The 19852-nt window shown below is 41.9% G+C and overlaps 1 protein-coding gene across 1 annotated transcript in view; it reads right to left on the bottom strand.

The window, feature by feature from the left end:
• Positions 1-19852, bottom strand: part of MAPKAPK2 (MAPK activated protein kinase 2) — a 94808-nt gene that overhangs the window by 19959 nt on the left and 54997 nt on the right. Inside the window, exons 6-7 of the mRNA XM_089686370.1 lie at positions 15382-15457; positions 10648-10772 (exon numbers count right to left, since the gene is read on the bottom strand). Of these exons, the coding sequence (XP_089542496.1) occupies positions 10648-10772; positions 15382-15457 (201 nt within the window). The remainder of the gene's footprint in view (positions 1-10647; positions 10773-15381; positions 15458-19852) is intronic.

Here is a 19852-nt window from a genome sequence, read left to right as displayed (position 1 = left end):
CAACATCAGTGCCCAGCTGTCAAACTGGGAAGGAGATATCAGAGGTGGACGGGCAGTGACAGCAGGCAAGGAAAGCCCTCCATGAAGATGGCAGGCGCTGCCAAACCGTCAGTAACTGCTCATCACAGCCCCACCCATTAAAGGAGGGAGTCGGTTCCTGGGCAAATGTCAATGCCCACACCTGGGGGGGTTGTGGTTACATGTTCCACCCTAAAAATGGTTGGAAAGGTGAACTCATCCTTTATCAAACCAAAATCCTTGAAGCACAAATCTGAATTTTTGGAAACCTGTTCTATGGCTCCATCTAAATTGGGACATTTAAAAAAAACCTGTCTCATCCTCTTTATGGTGAAAGACCTCTTCCAGGAACAAACAATTATTTTCCTTCCTGGCTCTTTCCACTCATTCAGGATGAGGTCCTTAAGGGACTGATGGAATGAAAGAACTGTCACTCCTGTCAAGCCATGTACAGTACAGTCTATCTGGTATGGATTGTACTGCAAGGGGATCTGAAATTTTCTCAGTTATGTATACAGCCTACAGAAGTGCCTCCATATCCTCTAGTGAAAAAAGATGTCTGTTGGATCGACTAGCTTACTGAGAAATTTCTCCCTCCTCAACTGAACTACTCTCAGAGGGAGAAATAAACGCTACCTCCTTTTTCAAATTTGGCAGAGAAGAAGATATCAGAGATGGTTGCTTAATCTGAGACGCTGCCCCAGTGTATCTTATCTTAGATTTCAAGGGAAGGTACTCCTCTAATGCCGACTGAAAACTCTGAAATGTAGAAACCATTTCTGACCTCAAAATAGGTCATGAAAACTTTCATTATAGAAGTAGATTCTGCAGACATTATTTCTATTGCAGATACTGCAGAATGGTTTAGGATTAGAAGCAAGAAAACTGCTGTTGGGGGTGGACATCGAGGCGGATCCAGTGCTGGACTGTAGACCGGAACCTGAATGATGTCACAACCTTCCTGGAACTGATCTGCCCATCAGAAATGGCATCTATCCAGCACAGGTGCAGTTACCGAACCCACCGGTCCACTTTAGCTAGTAGAATGCACAGGAAAAAACACTGAGTCAAATGATTTACAAAGGGAAGAGGGGGAAATGAAAGGAAAACCCTTGTTCCCAAAAACAAAAGACCTTTGTCCCATGAAAAACCAGGGGGTTACCGCTACCAGGGGGCAAAGCTAGGAGCTTTATGAGTTTTGGAGAGGCTGTAGACATCTACGACATCTTCCGCACATGTAAAAATCTGACTAACTTTTGAAGGAAAATCTTCCAAATGATTTCAGAAGCGACAACACTACTGATAGCTCCACCGCCATGCTTAGCAATATTGAATCTGAGAATTGATGCAATCCCTTATGCAGGCCATAGATGGGTCGTTTATCGGCTGAATTTTTGTCCAAAAGAATAAATCGGACCATATTCGCACCGTTAGTGGGCAATGTCGTCGGCCAATTTTTGCGGTTCCTTCTCGTTTTTTTTTTTTTGTTTTTTTTTTTATCGGTCATGCTGGAAAATCTACAAAAACGGAAGATTTTCGTAAGCATTCGTGGCAACAGAATGACCGATTTTTCGGCTGATAAACAACCCGTCTATGGCCTGCATTACTCTCTCAAAAATATTGTAATACACTCCCTTTTGGCAGAGTGATACATGATCGTGAGACATTGGGAATCTGATCTTTCCCCTAACTTTTCCAAAACAATTATTGTACATATGAACTTATGTTAGCTTCCAGCAAGGGGAAAAGTACACAAATAGCACCACTCTGACAACCATGGTTATACTGGCACACTGCTAAATTCACACACGGATAATACATGCTCATAAGTAGCTGGCCTGTTACTTTTGTTCTTTTCTGTATAATTTTTTTTGAGTGCTGCTGTAATCTACAATATTATTACAAATATGGACATTTTAATGACTCATTTCTCGGTTGTGTTAAATTACTATAGCTAATTTGCACTGTGTGTGGTTTAAGGCAATGTACAAAAATGAAGAACATTTCTGAATGATGGAATTTGAATAATGAATATCTTTACGTTCTTACTTTCTATACAAATTCAATAAAAATCTATTGTAAAGAGAATTCTGTACCTGATATATCTGTACTTATGACAAAATTGTGTGTGTGGAAAACTTGACTCTAAAAAGACATCTAGTGGTGAATTTTAAAACTGCTTTCACAACAATTCAGGAGAGAAAAAGATATACTAAAGCATAAGCAGCCAACATTTGCCCACAACCTATAGCTTTAAATTTAGCAAAATTAAAAAAATTGTTCTAGACAATTCAAACATGTTAATAATTTCAACAGATTGTGGATATTTCAATAAGTAAGGCATGAGGTTACACTTAAAAGGCTTTAGGCAGATATAGGTCACCTAGTTTAAGAGAAAAGAAAAATGAATAAATAAAAAGGGAAAAGCAAAACATTGTACAGAACCGTTCGAATATTCTAATATGGCACAAATATATGTCAGTTGAGGTTATTTGAATATAACAAAATAAGATCATATTAGGTATCCAGCACTAACCTGCTCTCACTATAATACCCCACCAAGTCACTTTAACCATCCTTCCCCTGAAGTACATACATAAATCAATTAATCATTAAGCACACTTGGTAACAGAAAACTCAATATTCGTGTATAAAGTCCCAAAATAAGTCCCAAAAAATCTATACTAGTGTATAAAGTCCCAAAATAATAGTCCAAAAAATCAAAATCCAAATAACTCCCAAAGAAATTATCTTTAAATCAATACTTTCTTAAATCTTCGTGTCTTCAAACCGCCTTTTTTGGTGTACTCCAAAATAAATCTTCATATACCTCAAAAGAAAAAAACTCGACATAGTGCTTTATCCAAATAATATCCAAAATATAATAAAAGTGCCACACGTGTTACATGCAAAAACACTCCCGTGCCACAGCAACCGTGAGAAAAAATACCTCTGCCTTACATGTTACTCACTGCACACAAATAACAGAAGTGCATAATTACCCTCAAGGTAGTAACACAAGCCATAGATGAGATTAATTCCAACCTTTTTCCTTCAGCCTTTCCAACCACTTCCCATAGACATTAAAATAAGAACAGATCAGCTTCCATACACAAAACGATTGATTCCACAATCGAGCCTCTCCTCAGTGATGTTACAATATCCTCAGCATAGCACTTCAGAGAAGGAATATGTAATTGGTAATAAATTCCCCACTACCCATACACCTGTATGGAGGATTCCAGGGCATACACAGCCGCGTGTTCCAAGAACAAAAATGGCCGCCACAGCACTTCCGGAAGAGCGTCAGAACGTCACCACGTCACGTGCCCCGGACGCGTTTCGTCACATCCGGACTTTGTCAACAGGGATACGGACGTGTCTCCTCACTCTCCTTAAATACCATTGACCCAGGAGGTGAGGATACAGCCGCGGCCATTTTACAACCTGGAAGCCCGGACCTCCATACCCATACGGATAAGCTGCACCTAGACCAGCAGAACACCGGAAAAAACAAACAGTCTCATACTGGCCAACTTGTGCCCTCACATTATACCAATACAAATTTAATTGAAAAAAACATCCCCCAAATTTTATATATATTTCAATAGTGGCCATTTCTCCCGGAGGGTGCCCCATGCATCAGATATTATAAAATCCCTAACATTCACAAAAAGGGATGGAGATTAAATTTATCCTCCATCCTCCTACTCCACCCCCTATCTTATAAGGCATGAAAAATAACATAATAAAATATTCACATAATAAATCAATATCCGCCCAATATACATACACACATTTTATACAATCTACTAAAAGTCCTAAAACACTATATTAGAGTACATGACATAACCATATACCCCATTACAATCAGATTTTCAAACAATGACTATTTTAACCCAAAATATAAAAACAATTAAAAAAATAAAAAAATATATAAAAAATAAAAATATATAAAATATATATATAAACAACAAAAAAAAAAATTATACAACCCCTACAAACCTAAATATATATTCCCTTTAACAATGCAATTTACTGATCAGAGATAAAGCAATTGAGGTCTAACTCGATATTAAGACCCCTGGGTTTCAAAGTGTTCAGCCTATAAATCCAAAAAGTTTCATTATTCCCCTCAACTCCATGATTTTTCTTATTCTTAATTTCCTTTTTTTTCCCATCCCCTATATAATTCTGACTTACTTTGTTTGCTTAAAGAACATGTTGAAAATGTGAAAAAAGGGAAGAAAGAAAACAGTGTATCCAAACATTTCCGTGAGTTTCATGACTCAGATCCAAGCCTTTTGAATTTTTGTGGTATTGATGTCTTGGAATCTCACTGGAGGGGGTGTAATAGGGTACAGGAGATATCTAAAAATGAAACTTTTTGGATTTATAGGCTGAACACTTTGAAACCCAGGGGTCTTAATATCGAGTTAGACCTCAATTGCTTTATCTCTGATCAGTAAATTGCATTGTTAGAGGGAATATATATTTAGGTTTGTAGGGGTTGTATAATTTTTTTTTTGTTGTTTATATATATTTTATATATTTTTATGTTTTATATATTTTTTATTTTTTTTAATTGTTTTTATATTTTGGGTTAAAATGGTCATTGTTTGAAAATCTGATTGTAATGGGGTATATGGTTATGTAATGTACTCTAATATAGTATTTTAGGACTTATAGTAGATTGTATAAAATATGTGTATGTATATTGGGCGGATATTGATATATTATGTGAATATTTTATTATGTTATTTTTCATGTCTTATAAGATAGGGGGTGGAGTAGGAGGATGGAGGATAAATTTAATCCCCATCCCTTTTTGTGAATGTTAGGGATTTTATAATATCTGATGCATGGGGCACCCTCCGGGAGAAATGGCCACTATTGAAATATATATAAAATTTGGGGGATGTTTTTTTCAATTAAATTTGTATTGGTATAATGTGAGGGCACAAGTTGGCCAGTATGAGACTGTTTTTTCCGGTGTTCTGCTGGTCTAGGTGCAGCTTATCTGTATGGGTATGGAGGTCCGGGCTTCCAGGTTGTAAAATGGCCGCGGCTGTATCCTCACCTCCTGGGTCAATGGTATTTAAGGAGAGTGAGGAGACACGTCCGTATCCCTGTTGACAAAGTCCGGATGTGACGAAACGCGTCCGGGGCACGTGACGTGGTGACGTTCTGACGCTCTTCCGGAAGTGCTGTGGCGGCCATTTTTGTTCTTGGAACACGCGGCTGTGTATGCCCTGGAATCCTCCATACAGGTGTATGGGTAGTGGGGAATTTATTACCAATTACATATTCCTTCTCTGAAGTGCTATGCTGAGGATATTGTAACATCACTGAGGAGAGGCTTGATTGTGGAATCAATCGTTTTGTGTATGGAAGCTGATCTGTTCTTATTTTAATGTCTATGGGAAGTGGTTGGAAAGGCTGAAGGAAAAAGGTTGGAATTAATCTCATCTATGGCTTGTGTTACTACCTTGAGGGTAATTATGCACTTCTGTTATTTGTGTGCAGTGAGTAACATGTAAGGCAGAGGTATTTTTTCTCACGGTTGCTGTGGCACGGGAGTGTTTTTGCATGTAACACGTGTGGCACTTTTATTATATTTTGGATATTATTTGGATAAAGCACTATGTCGAGTTTTTTTCTTTGAGGTATATGAAGATTTATTTTTGGAGTACACCAAAAAAGGCGGTTTGAAGACACGAAGATTTAAGTAAGTATTGATTTAAAGATAATTTCTTTGGGAGTTATTTGGATTTTGATTTTTTGGACTATTATTTTGGGACTTTATACACTAATATAGATTTTTTGGGACTTTATACACGAATATTGAGTTTTCTGTTACCAAGTGTGCTTAATGATTAATTGATTTAACAAAATAAGATCGGTTTCACTTCTAAGGCTACTTTTACACTGATCCACCGCAAAAACGCATGTGTTTTTACCGAGCTGAGCATTTTTAAAAAAGGACATGCAACTTAAAAACTGCACTAAAACCGCTAAGAGGCGTTTTTTGATGTGCTTTTCAGGCATTTTTCCCCAGGCGTTTTCCATTGATTTCAATGGGAAGAGGCGTTTTTGTGTTTATTTTGTTAACTGAACAAACATGCTGCAAGCAGAAGTTTTTACACAATGGAAGTGCAGCGCTCCAGTGTGAGCGCCAGTTCACACTATAGAAACACAATCCGGATGCATTCTGGATGTGTTTCTGCATGCACATTTTTTTGGCGCATTCTTTATGCTTTTGTGTTCATTTGTTCCCCTCTCTTTTTCTTCAATTTAAATAGGTACAGGGGATGGCCAGAGGCTGCGGACACAGTACATACAGGGGAAGGCCAGAGGCTGCGGACACAGTACATACAGGGGAAGGCCAGAGGCTGCGGACACAGTACATACAGGGGAAGGCCAGAGGCTGCGGACACAGTACATACAGGGGAAGGCCAGAGGCTGCGGACACAGTACATACAGGGGAAGGCCAGAGGCTGCGGACACAGTACATACAGGGGAAGGCCAGAGGCTGCGGACACAGTACATACAGGGGAAGGCCAGAGGCTGCGGACACAGTACATACAGGGGAAGGCCAGAGGCTGCGGACACAGTACATACAGGGGAAGGCCAGAGGCTGCGGACACAGTACATACAGGGGAAGGCCAGAGGCTGCGGACACAGTACATACAGGGGAAGGCCAGAGACTGCGGACACAGTACAGGGGAAGGCCAGAGGCTGCGGACACAGTACAGGGGAAGGCCAGAGGCTGCGGACACAGTACAGGGGACGGCCAGAGGCTGCGGACACAGTACAGGGGACGGCCAGAGACTGCGGACATAGTACAGGAGATGACCAAAGACTGCGGACACAGTACAGGAGATGGCCAGAGGCTGCGGACGCAGTACAGGAGATGACCAGAGACTGCGGACATAGTACAGGAGATGGCCAGAGGCTGCGGACACAGTACAGGAGATGACCAAAGACTGCGGACACAGTACAGGAGATGACCAAAGACTGCGGACACAGTACAGGAGATGGCCAGAGGCTGCGGACGCAGTACAGGAGATGACCAGAGACTGCGGACGCAGTACAGGAGATGACCAGAGACTGCGGACATAGTGCAGGAGATGACCAGAGACTGCGGACATAGTGCAGGAGATGACCAGAGACTGCGGACATAGTGCAGGAGATGACCAGAGACTGCGGACATAGTGCAGGAGATGACCAGAGACTGCGGACATAGTGCAGGAGATGACCAGAGACTGCGGACATAGTGCAGGAGATGACCAGAGACTGCGGACATATTACAGTGTATGAACCAAGTTCTTTCAGTAATGCACAGATGTAGTTTGTGAAAAACAGCTCAGGGTTTGGTATAACAGTCCACAGGCAGTCTATGGGGGGGTGGGGTGGACATACCTGGCCTGCCGTGCTCAGCATCCTCTCTGAGGTCCGGGGGCGGGGCACCCACTTGCATCACAATTTCTACTACAGCAGCTCCCTCTCGAGCATACAGGCTGCATGGGGCGGGGTCAGTGGAGCTTCAGGACATGGCCCTCTCCCTCCCTGCTGGCTGGCCCAGTATTCTAACACGGCGACGGAGGGGGGAGGGGAGGTGGAGGCCTAGTCAATATTTGCTCCATAAGACGCACAAACATTTCCCATTTTTTTGGAGGGTAAAAGTGTGTCTTATGGAGCGAAAAAACCGGTAATTGTGAATTGGAAGGAAAATGATAAATGGTTTTCCAAATTTTTAAAAATAAATATGTGAAAAGTGTGGCATGCATTTGTATTCAGCCCCCCCCCCCCCGGAGTCAATACTTTGTAGAACCACCTTTCCCTGCAATTACAGCTTCAAGTCTTATTGGGTATGTCTATACCAGCTTTGCACATCTAGAGAGTGACATTTTTGCCCATTCCTCTTTGCAAAATAAATGAAGCTCTGTCAGATTGGATGGAGAGCAACTGTAAACAGCAATTTTCAAGTCTTGCCACAGATTCTCAATTGGATTTAGGTCTGGACTTTGACTGGGCCATTCTAATACATGAATATGCTTTGATCTAAACCATTCCATTGTATCTCTGGCTGTCTGTTTAGGGTCGTTGTCCTGCTGGAAGGTGAACCTCCGCCCCAGTCTCAAGTATTTTGCAGACTCTAACAGGTTTTCTTCTAAGATTGCCCTGTATTTCGCTCCATCCATCTTCCCATCTTCCGTCAACTTTGACAAGCTTTCCTGTCCCTGCTGAAGAAAAGCATCCCCACAACATGATGCTGCTGCCACCACATTTCACAGTGGGGATGGTGTGTTCAGGATGATGTGCAGTGTTCGTTTTCTGTCACACATAGTGTTTTGCTTTTAGGCTAAAAAATCACTTTTGGTCTTATCTGACCATAGCACCTTCTTCCACATGTTTGCTGTGTCCCCCACATGGCTTCTTACAAACAAGACGTCTTATGGCTTTCAACAATGGCTTTCTTCTTGCCACTCTTCCATAAAGGCCAGATTTGTGGCGTGCACGACTAATAGTTGTCCTGTGGACAGATTCTCCCACCTGAGCTGTGGATCAGGGCAAGGAGGGCATTAATCAGAGAAGCAGCCAAGAGACCCTTGGTAACTCTGGAGGAGCTGCAGAGATCCACAGCAGCTCCTCCAGAGTTACCAAGGGTCTCTTGGCTGCTTCTCTGATTAATGCCCTCCTTGCCCGGCCTGTCATTTGAGGTGGACGGCCATGTCTTGCTAGGTTTGCGGTTGTACCATACTCTCTCCATTTTGGGATGATGGATTGAACAGTGCTTCGTGAGATGTTCAAAGTTTGGGATATTTTTTTTTTCATAACCTAACCCTGCTTTAAACATCTCCACAATTTTATCACTGACCTGTCTGATGTGTTCCTTGGCCTTCATGATGCCGTTTGTTCATTAATGTTCTGTAACAAACCTCTGAGGGCTTCACAGAACAGCTGTATTTATAATGAGATTAAATTACACACAGGTGGACCATTTACTAATTAGGTGACTTCTGAAGGCAATTGGTTCCACTAGATTTTAGTTAGGGGAATCAGAATAAAGGGGGCTGAATACAAATGCACGCCACCCTTTTCAGATATTTATTTGTAAACAATTTTGAAAACCATTTATCATTTTTCTTCCACTTCGTGTTGGTCTATCACATAAAATCCCAATAAAAAAAATTTACGTTTTTGGTTGTAACATAACATAATGTGGAGAATGTCAAGGGGTATGAATACTTTTTCAAGGCACTATAAGTGCATACCTAGAAAATAACCAAAACACACGTGAATGAAAATATCCAAAAAGAGTGCAGGCAACAAATTATCAGTTTGTGTTGAAAAAATAGCAGCCAAAAGTTCACAGTCAGGAGACAGGATGTCTACCTAACTAGCCAGAGATGCTCCCAGTAGTGAGGTGGAAGAAAAGACCACCAATTTTTAAATAAACATTATAACAACATTACCTATAAAGACTGAGTAAACGAGACAATGATAATCAGGGTAAAAAACACACACAAGTGTAAATTACCCCATAACCTGTGCCCACCAAGCTGCTTGTGTGTTTAGCACTGTGGTGTATCCTGTAATAAAATAATATAATATAGTATCTATTATCTATCCAGGAAATAAACGCTCTAGGCTGCTTTCCTCATTTGGGTTACTAACACCTCCCACATCATCTTACCTCTGATAAATAGTTACATAGAGGAAACCTTTTTTTTTTTTTTAGCTCACAGAAAATAGCTGGGAGAGCTAAAGCCATTGTTAGAAACTGCACTTTAGTTGCACAGGAAGTTAGGATAGATTTCTGAAAGGAACAACAGGTGTTTTCTATTCTTGCAGAAATCGCGCTTAGATAAAATATACTTCAACTGAAAAAAACAAACAAAAAAAACCACAATACAGCCACCACATCTAAAGACTGGTAAGCGGCAAAATACAACATTTTTGTTCTTGGTAAAGGATATACATGAGCTGTCAGCGTATAGACAAAATCTTGGATAGCAATGGGGTGATGGCCATTTTATGCATCTTCTTGTGTGCCACTTTTCTGGCCTCTTCATTGGCAGTTACAGGATGACTTCCTTTCTGCGTATGCAGCTGGTCATCCAGGCACACGGGATCGGGCTGGAAGCTGTATGCGGAGCTGTGTAAGCGCTACATTTCAGGTGTCCGGTGGTCAGGCAGGTAAGTGTAAGTTATTATAGAAAAAACAGTGTACGTCTCTTCTGCAATAAAGTCTAAAAATACAAAGCCTGCCTGAGTTACAGTGGATCTTTATTTCCGCTTTAATGTGAAAGCTTTAAGTTTTCATAAATCACTAGCTTACATCATGTAGCAGCAAGTGGATGAAACCTTAACACCCAGCAAGAAAAGCAAGCACCTGACACACCCAAAATACAAGATTTCAGTGACAAGTTGCTCTGCAAGAAAGCCAAGATTGCTGTCCCAGCAGCAAGATAGTAAGGGTTTCGATCCTTTATTTTAGCAAAGTTTTTGAATAAATAGGAACCACTTGGAAGATATCCCATCAAAGACCAAATCACAGAATGGTTTGAACATAGGCATATTTAGCACAGACACACCCCAAAAGAAACCTTTGTAAAACCTTACCTTCATCAGACACTTCCGACCACTCTGGGTTAGGAAATTCATACTGCCCCATGCGGATTCTCTTCTTCATTCCTGGAGATATAGCAAGTCCATGGTTGGAATAAAATGGTGGATATCCACAGAGTCTGTGACAAAGGAAGAAAAGATATGAACTTTAAAAAGCTTAAAGTGGCTGTAAACCCTTACAAATTCTTTTTGGCAATATTTATACATGTTCAGGTGGTGATTTATACCTCGCCGGTGGTGAAATTTGACTCCCTGTTTTAATTTTGGTGAATTTGAGCCTGACCCCATTAAAAGTAAAATATGTCTAGTACTGTTTATGAAATATGGAATGTATAATGTGTGCATATAACACGTATATTAAGAACTTTTTAATCTCTATAATTGTTCAGATTCTGGACCCCTTGAAGTCTTCCTGAAAAAGTGAGGCTATCCTATGAAACACAGAAGCACATAAGAGATTTATGAGGACCCCCCACTCATACTGGGAGAGTCTACATACTATATGATAAGGATAACACCCAGTGGGGTTCAACATAAGGTAAAAGGGAATTTATGTATGGGTCAAACCCTATTTTATGTCTTCATATATATTTTATTGAGCATTATGATGTTGAATAAAGTATGTATTATGAAAGATATTTTACTTTGTTTGGCCTGCCAGCACCTTTAAAGTCCACAGTGCCTGTTTTTATTTTTTTCATATATTCAGTTAAAGGATAAGTTCACCTTTGGAACATGTTACACGTTTCATCAGTTTTTAGGGTGGAACATGTAACATGTTCCCATAGACGCGGACCCCCCACCCCCTCCCTCTGACAGATAGTAAGGAGAAACTTACCGTATTCTGTCAGATTTGAAAACAGAGCGGCCTTGCGGGGCCCTGCTCATACGGCCACGTCACTCATTCACGGTGTTCTGTGCCTACAAGTCCCGACAGCCGTAGCGGCTCAAAGTTTTCAATGAACTACCATGGTGCTGTGGAGCGCTGTGGTAGTTCATTGAAGCTTCCTGTCAGTATATCTGCTTGCTCATACATCCCGTACGGCAAACAGATATTCTGGCAGATCTGCAGGAGACCTGCATGGCATTAGGGATCTACTGATCACTGGTGCAATGCTTTACAGGCTCCTTTGGACAACAATAAAAAATTTTACCTGCAAAAATATGTGCATTTATTATTTTTGTCCAAAAGGTGAACTTATCCTTTAAAATGTGGTGGTTAACATACTGATTCCTCTGGTCAGTAAAAAACTGCATTAGGAGGGAGATGCTTCCTCAGAAAGGAGTTTTGGCTTCCTTTTGGGAATTAGTACTCGGGTGGGTCTATTACAACCAATTAAAGTCACTTTACCAGGATCTCTAGGAAGGCAAGGGATAGGATATGTCAAATCAGCTTGGAGGAGTAAAGATTGTCAAAATGTTTCCACTACTTAGATTTTTCTTCAAACTCCAGTTGCTACAGAATCATCTTAGCATTGAGCTTGTTTCTTAAAATTGACCTTGTAAGAGGAGTTATTATAAGTGGCTGCTGACTTCTCAAAGCTCAGAGTCTCAAGCATTGTTTTGACCAGGCTGTCACTGGTCTCCATGGGCCACGAAGACTGGCACTGTGAGAGTTTAATATTGCAAAGGAAAAACAACTAGTGAGTAAGATCTATGTAAAAACAGACAATCCTATGTGTGCCAGGGAAGCTCACATTAAGAATCGCAGGGAGTAGGGCCCTAGGCATCTGTGAGCCTACCTTGTATATTAGGCAATCTAGTCAGAAACCTTCCAACATAAAGGGTAGCTGATGAAACCCAAACACATACTCTGTTGCCAGAGTTTCTTTAAAAGGGTTCTGAGGTGGGAGTGGACACTTACAGTTCTGAGGGGATCAGGAAACTGTCACAGAGTCAGTTTGATTGACCGCTAGCAAAGCTGGAGCAGCAGTAGTTGCTGCCAGCATAATTAGTCATCTTCCAGTTCAGCAAGGACTGGCCCAATTTCAATCTATGTGTCGCAAAAGTCAATGCTGTAAAATTTTTCCCGATCAGCAGCTGCAGTGTATTGTAGCCTGCTGGTTGATGGAAAAAAAAATCAAACAAAAAACAAAAAACTGTATGATGAGCTTTAGTTTCAGGCTGCTTTCACACTGGTTCGCCTCAAACACGCTAGAAAAATGACAAGCGTTTTTGAGGAGTTTCTTGAGCAGAATATCCTGGACATGTGACTTTACTTTTGTAGCTCAAATTGGGCAGAATTGCACGTTTTTGGCAAGTTTTTATTCCCAAAACCTAGCAATTGGGCACAATTCACTAAGCGGTATCTTACTGCATCCGAGTATGCGGTAGGATACTGCAAAGCATTTTTTTAAAAAAAGTTTGAATTCATAAAAAACACTACTAAAATACTGCATGAGCTATTGTATGAGTCATGCGGTATTTTAGTAGTGAAATCCAAGCGTCTGTTTCAGCTGCCAACGGGGTTCCTCACTGACAGCTGAATGTAAAAGAAAGAATTGCCGGGAATTAAATTTAAAATGGTGTGGGGTCCCCCCCTCCATCCATACCAAGCCCTTCGATTTTGAGGTGAACCCCCACACACACCAAAAAAAAAAAAATGGCAAGCGCCCCCCCTTGAACCATACCAGGCCTGATGCCTTGCCGTCCTTTGGGGACAAGGGCCTCATCCCCACAACCCTGGGCAGTGGTTGTGGGGGTCTGCGGGCGGGGGGCTCATCAGAATTTGGAAACCAGATCCAGACCAACCTCCCCCCAAATGTGAATGAGTATGGGGTACATGGTTCCACTACCCACTCACAATAAAAAAAACTGTAGTGTGAATAAAAAGACAGGAGACAGTCTTTGAAAAGTCCTTTATTAAAAGAAGGAAAATAAAAGAATATTCCCTGCAGTAGATTCAACTTCAATCACGATGCCCGCCGCCGACTCGAAAAACAAACAAAAAAAAGGCTCCTCTCCCGCCGCTGGCTACCGCCTGACTGCGCCGCTGGCTTGACAGTTCTTAAATTTGTAAGGGGCGGGACATCACCTGTGTTACCCCGTCCCCATGTGACATTATCGACAGGGGCATGCTGGGTCAATGATGTCACACGGGGGGGAGGGTCACATACGTGATGGTCCAGCTTTTTACATATTTAGGAACTGTCAAGCCAGCAGAGCAGTCAGATGGTCGGGAGCCAGCGTCGGGAGAATAGCCTTTTTTCTCTTTTTTCGGGTGGCGGGCATCGTGATTGACGTTGGATCTACTTCAGGAGACATTCTTTTTTTCCTTCTTTTAATAAAGGACTTGCCAAAGACTGTCTGTCTTTTTTCACACTACAGTTTTTTTTTTAAATGGGTAGTGGTACCATGTACCCCATACTCATTCACACGGGGGGCATGCAGGGTGTGAGTTGCCAAGAGCTGGGGGGCCCATTCCAGATTCTGATAAGCCCGCAGACCCCCACAACCACAGGCCAGGGTTGTGGGGAAGAGATCCCCTGCCCCACAGCACCCTCCCTATGTTGAGAGGAAAAGAGGAGGAGGGGGGGATGGGCGCTCGCTCACCCCCCCCCCCCTCCTGACCTACCGGGCTGCATGCTCGGATAAAAGGTCTGGTATGGATTTTGGGAGGGGGGGGGGGCGGGTAGGGGACTCCACACCATTTTTTTTTTTATTTTGGTGTGGGGGTACCCCTCAAAATCCTCACCAGACCCAAAGGGCTTGGTATGGATGAAGGGGGGGGCTGAACCTACATTTGTTTGTATTATTTTTACTCATAGGTTGTTAGGAACTCTGCGGCCACCCATTCCTTAACAACCCATGACATTACTGACAGTACATACCGCAAGCTTGGACCACTACTTAAATTACCACATGCATTTTAATCATTTCCTTTTGTGAATTGACTTTAAGGTCTTTTTATGCGGTATTTACCAAGTGTTTGTGCTATTTTCGGTATACTAGCAATAGTGAATTGACATTTTCAGTAAGCTTAGGCCAGACCTTCCTACATGTGCAGTGCGTTTTTGAAGCATTTTTGCGGTGGTTACCATTCATTTCAATGGGAAGAGATGTTTTTTGAGGCATTTTTTTTTTTTTAACTCCCCAAACATGCCTCAAAGATGCTGCAAGCAAGAGTTTTTACACTGCACTGCAAGCACAATGCCTCAGTGTCAAAACATGCATAGATATACATTCAGAAACACAGGGAATGAAATTTTCTTGAGCTTTTCAGGCGGGTTTTTTTTTTTTTTTTTTTTATACGCAAAAACGCTTCAAAAACTCCTCAGTGTGAAAGCAGCCTTACTAACTTCTTAAAGAGACAGAAAAAACAAAAGTGCTACACTTCCCAATCATAACGTGAGTAAAAATTATTAAAAACATATTACTGGTTGAAATGCCTTTTTAAAATCAGATGTCAAAGTTTTGTCTTCTAGTTTTAGATTTTCTTACATTTGCCATATACTCCATCATGCAATTTTAGCTTGGTAATGTGAAAACTAAGAAAACTCAATTATGCATCTTGAACGAAAGAGGGAAATAAATATAGAGAAGTTGGGCACATCAAAAGGAACATGCCCCGTCTGTAGCAAAACCAGCTATGCTGTATGTAAGAATATATTGTAAAAATCATAAGTAGTTTTAAATGACTGTTACAACAATCTTACAAATAGTCTTACAAAACCACAAATAAAGAACACGTAGTAAACGCGTAGCAATAATAACACTAGCAATACTTACAAAATATACATGATGACACCAAGTGACCACATATCGCAAGACTTGTCATATTTTTCAGGCCCTAAAACTTCTGGTGCTGTAAAAGAGACAAAAAAAAGCAAAAAACACATTGTCAATTAAGCATGTGATGTTAACACACACACACACACACACACACACACACACACACGTAATTACAATTATAATTATTTTATTGCAGCATGCAAGACTATTTTACAGGTACCTAAATGGTTGGATGGTGGTTTTAATGAACCAGAACCCTGGTTACGGATTCCTAATCAAAGGACGGAAAATGCCCACTGTCCTTTCATAATCTGGAAGAGCAAGCACCAGAACCCATTTTACACCCCAACGCTATGCAAATTAGTTTAAAGGTTCCATCTCAAAAGAAAAGACACAAAAAACAAATTCCAGGTTTCATTGGCAAGAACAACCAATCAGCAATTAATAAGAAAAAAAATATTTACTTTTCCTCTGTTAAAGTTCCAATGAACTTTCAGTTTAAATCAGCTAAATACAGTATATTCCAGGTGTAACAAAAAGTGTGCAATGTCTTATAGTTGGTTTTCTTTCTAAAGCAGCCACAGTTTGAGTAGGAAAGCCAACCCCTATCAGCAGCTGCAGAGTGTGACCCTTGATTTCTGTGGGGGAAGCAGTAGTCTCATTGAAGAGATCCAAAAGGCTCTGTACTGAGCCAGACCTATAGCTCTGCTCAACAGCCTGTAAGGGAGCAATGGTAAGTGGACTAGTTGTGAGCCTAATTAACCACTTCCCGTCTGGCCGTTGTATATAAAACGGCCGTATAGTGGCAGTGCGGGGAGGGTGGCCGTTTATAAACGGCCTTACGGCCCCTTCTTTTGTCACCGCGATCCGGTGACAAAATAACTAAAAGAAAAAAAATAGCACCCTTTCCCCTTCTGCGCGCGCACAGCTGCATGTGCAAGTGTTGAACCCGTGCCAGTATGTAAACACTGGTTGCACCATGCATGTGAGGTATCACCGCTAATGTCAGATCGAGGGCAGTAATTCTAGCACTAGACTTCCTGTGTAAATATAAATTGGTGACCTGTTAAAGGCTTTTAAAGCATCGCCTATCGATGATAAAAATGTATGTACTTTGTTCCATTGCACGGGCATGTGCAATTTTAAAGCATGTCATGTTTGGTATCTATTTACTCAGCGCCACATCATCTTTTATATTTTAGCAAACAATTGGCCAATATATTGTGTTTTTGTGCATTAAAATTCTAAAAAGTGTATTTTTCCCAAAAGATTTTCATTTGAAAAAAGGGAAAAAAAAAAAAAAAAAAAAAAAAAAATCGCAGCGCAAATACTGTGTGAAGTAAAAAATTTCAACACCCACCGTTTTATACTCTAGGACCTTTGCTTTAAAATATATATATATATATATATATATATATATATATATATATATATATATATAAATAAATAAATAAAATGTTTGGGGGTTCAAAGTAATTTTCTAGCACAAAAAAGTTTTTTCATGTGAACAAGGCTTGGTCTTCAAGAGTGGGTGATGTGTGGCAAAAGCTTCTAATGTTGGCCCTGAAATGCCAGGATAATAGAAGCAACCCCTCCAAATGACCCCTTTTTAGAAAGTAGGCCCTCCAAGGTATTTGCTAAGAGGCATGGTGAATGTTTTGCAGATCTTATTTGTTGCCACGTTTTTGGAAAACGAAGAAACAAAACAAAACATTTTTTTCAAAACCCTGTGACAAAAAAAAGATATACCGTATTTTTCGCTCCATAAGATGCACTTTTTCCCCCCAAAAAAGGGGGGAAAATGTCAGTGCGTCTTATGGAGCGAATATAAAGCGGCCGGTCCGGTATTTTTGCGGCCACCATGTCAGAATACCAGGCCGGCCGCTCAGCTGTTCTCTCCTGCAGGACCTTACCTGTTCCTCGCTCCAGCGCAGTACAATCTTCCCGTGCTGGCTTTTGTGACAGCCGGGTGCCCACTGCGCATGCGCTGCACTTTGTGAATGGTACGGTGTCTTCTGGGACACATGACAGGTCCCAGAAGGCGCCGGGCCATTCACAAAGCGCAGCGCTTCTTGCGCATGCGCAGTGGGCACCCGGCTGTCACAGAAGCCGGCGAGAGGGAAGGACAACTCCGCGAAAGTGGGAGCGGGTACCTGTCAAATTCAGGTACCCATTCCCCCTCCCTCCCCAAAGGTCCGCAGTCTCTGGTCATCTGTACTGTGTCCCTGGTATTTTCCCTGTACTGTGTCTGCAGTCTCTCGTCATCTCCGGTACTGTGTCCGCAGTCTCTCGTCATCTCCGGTACTGTGTCCGCAGTCTCTCGTCATCTCCGGTACTGTGTCCGCAGTCTCTCGTCATCTCCGGTACTGTGTCCGCAGTCTCTCGTCATCTCCGGTACTGTGTCCGCAGTCTCTCGTCATCTCCGGTACTGTGTCCGCAGTCTCTCGTCATCTCCGGTACTGTGTCCGCAGTCTCTCGTCATCTCCGGTACTGTGTCCGCAGTCTCTCGTCATCTCCGGTACTGTGTCCGCAGTCTCTCGTCATCTCCGGTACTGTGTCCGCAGTCTCTCGTCATCTCCGGTACTGTGTCCGCAGTCTCTCGTCATCTCCGGTACTGTGTCCGCAGTCTCTCGTCATCTCCGGTACTGTGTCCGCAGTCTCTCGTCATCTCCGGTACTGTGTCCGCAGTCTCTCGTCATCTCCGGTACTGTGTCCGCAGTCTCTCGTCATCTCCGGTACTGTGTCCGCAGTCTCTCGTCATCTCCGGTACTGTGTCCGCAGTCTCTCGTCATCTCCGGTACTGTGTCCGCAGTCTCTCGTCATCTCCGGTACTGTGTCCGCAGTCTCTCGTCATCTCCTGTACTGTGTCCGCAGTCTCTGGTCATCTCCTGTACTGTGTCCGCAGTCTCTGGTCATCTCCTGTACTGTGTCCGCAGTCTCTGGTCATCTCCTGTACTGTGTCCGCAGTCTCTGGTCATCTCCTGTACTGTGTCCGCAGTCTCTGGTCATCTCCTGTACTGTGTCCGCAGTCTCTGGTCATCTCCTGTACTGTGTCCGCAGTCTCTGGTCATCTCCTGTACTGTGTCCGCAGTCTCTGGTCATCTCCTGTACTGTGTCCGCAGTCTCTGGTCATCTCCTGTACTGTGTCCGCAGTCTCTGGTCATCTCCTGTACTGTGTCCGCAGTCTCTGGTCATCTCCTGTACTGTGTCCGCAGTCTCTGGTCATCTCCTGTACTGTGTCCGCAGTCTCTGGTCATCTCCTGTACTGTGTCCGCGGTCTCTGGTCATCTCCTGTACTGCGTCCAGTCTCTGGTCATTTCCTGTACTGCGTCCACAGTCTCTGGTCATTTCCTGTACTATGTCTGCAGTCCATTGGTTCAGAATATTTTTTTTACGCCTCTAAAACCTAGGTGCGTCTTATGGTCAGGTGCGTCTTATGGAGCGAAAAATACGGTATGTATAATACTCACCATGCCTCTTATCAAATTCCTTGGGGTGTCTACTTTCCAAAAAGGGGTCATTTGGGGGGGTCATTGTACTATCCTGGCATTTTAGAGCCTCCGAAACTGTGATAGGTAGCAGGGAAGTGGTATCAGGAAATATGCCCTTTGAAAGCATGGAGGTAGTCATCGGATTTTGGGAGCTTGTATGTAACTAGGCTGCAAAAAAGTCTCACACATGTGGTATCCCCATACTCGGAAGAAGTAGGAGAATGCATTTTGGGGTGTTATTCTAACATATACCATGGCATGCATGAGCAATATATCATTAAAGTGACAACTTAGTGTAAAAAAAAAAAATTGTCATATTCAAAAAATAAAATGTTCCATAGACTCAACATGCCTCTCTGCAAAATCCTTGGGGTATCTACTTTCCAAAAAGGGTCATTTGGGGGGGGGCGGGTTGTACTGTTCTGGCATTTTAGCAACTTAAGAAATGTCAGAAAGTAAAAGTAAATTTCAATACATATACCATAGTTTGTAGACGCTGTAACTTTCACACAAACCAATTAATAATTTTAATTTTTTTTTCTTTTTACCAAAGAGATTTAGCAGAATAAATTTTAGCCTAAATTTTGGACTAACTTTGGGTTTATTGGATATTTTTTATAACCAAAAGTGAAATATATTGTTTATTTTAAACATTTTCTGTCTATAGAGCAAAAATAAAAACCGCAGAGGTGATCAAATACCACCAAAAGAAAGCTCAATTTGTGTGAAAAAAGGACATACATTTTGTTTTGGCACACGACTGTGCAATTATAAGTTGAAATAGCGCAGTGCCGAACAGAAAAAAAAATATGGCCTGGTCAGGAGGGGGGGGTAAATCCTCTGGAGGGAAGGTGGTAAAATGAAATTTGAGGAAAACTGATACTGTGTCATAATGTATTGTTAGAATGTATTTATTCTTCCGTCACTACTAGACAATACTAAAATATTTTTACTACGACTTACAGCTAAGAGCAAAG

This window comes from Staurois parvus, unplaced genomic scaffold, assembly GCF_062004578.1.
Source record: "Staurois parvus isolate SC_StPar_1 unplaced genomic scaffold, SC_StPar_1.0 ptg000395l, whole genome shotgun sequence".
NCBI lineage: Eukaryota > Metazoa > Chordata > Amphibia > Anura > Ranidae > Staurois > Staurois parvus.
Note: the sequence above shows the minus strand (reverse complement) of the source record. Positions and strands in the feature narration are given on the sequence as shown.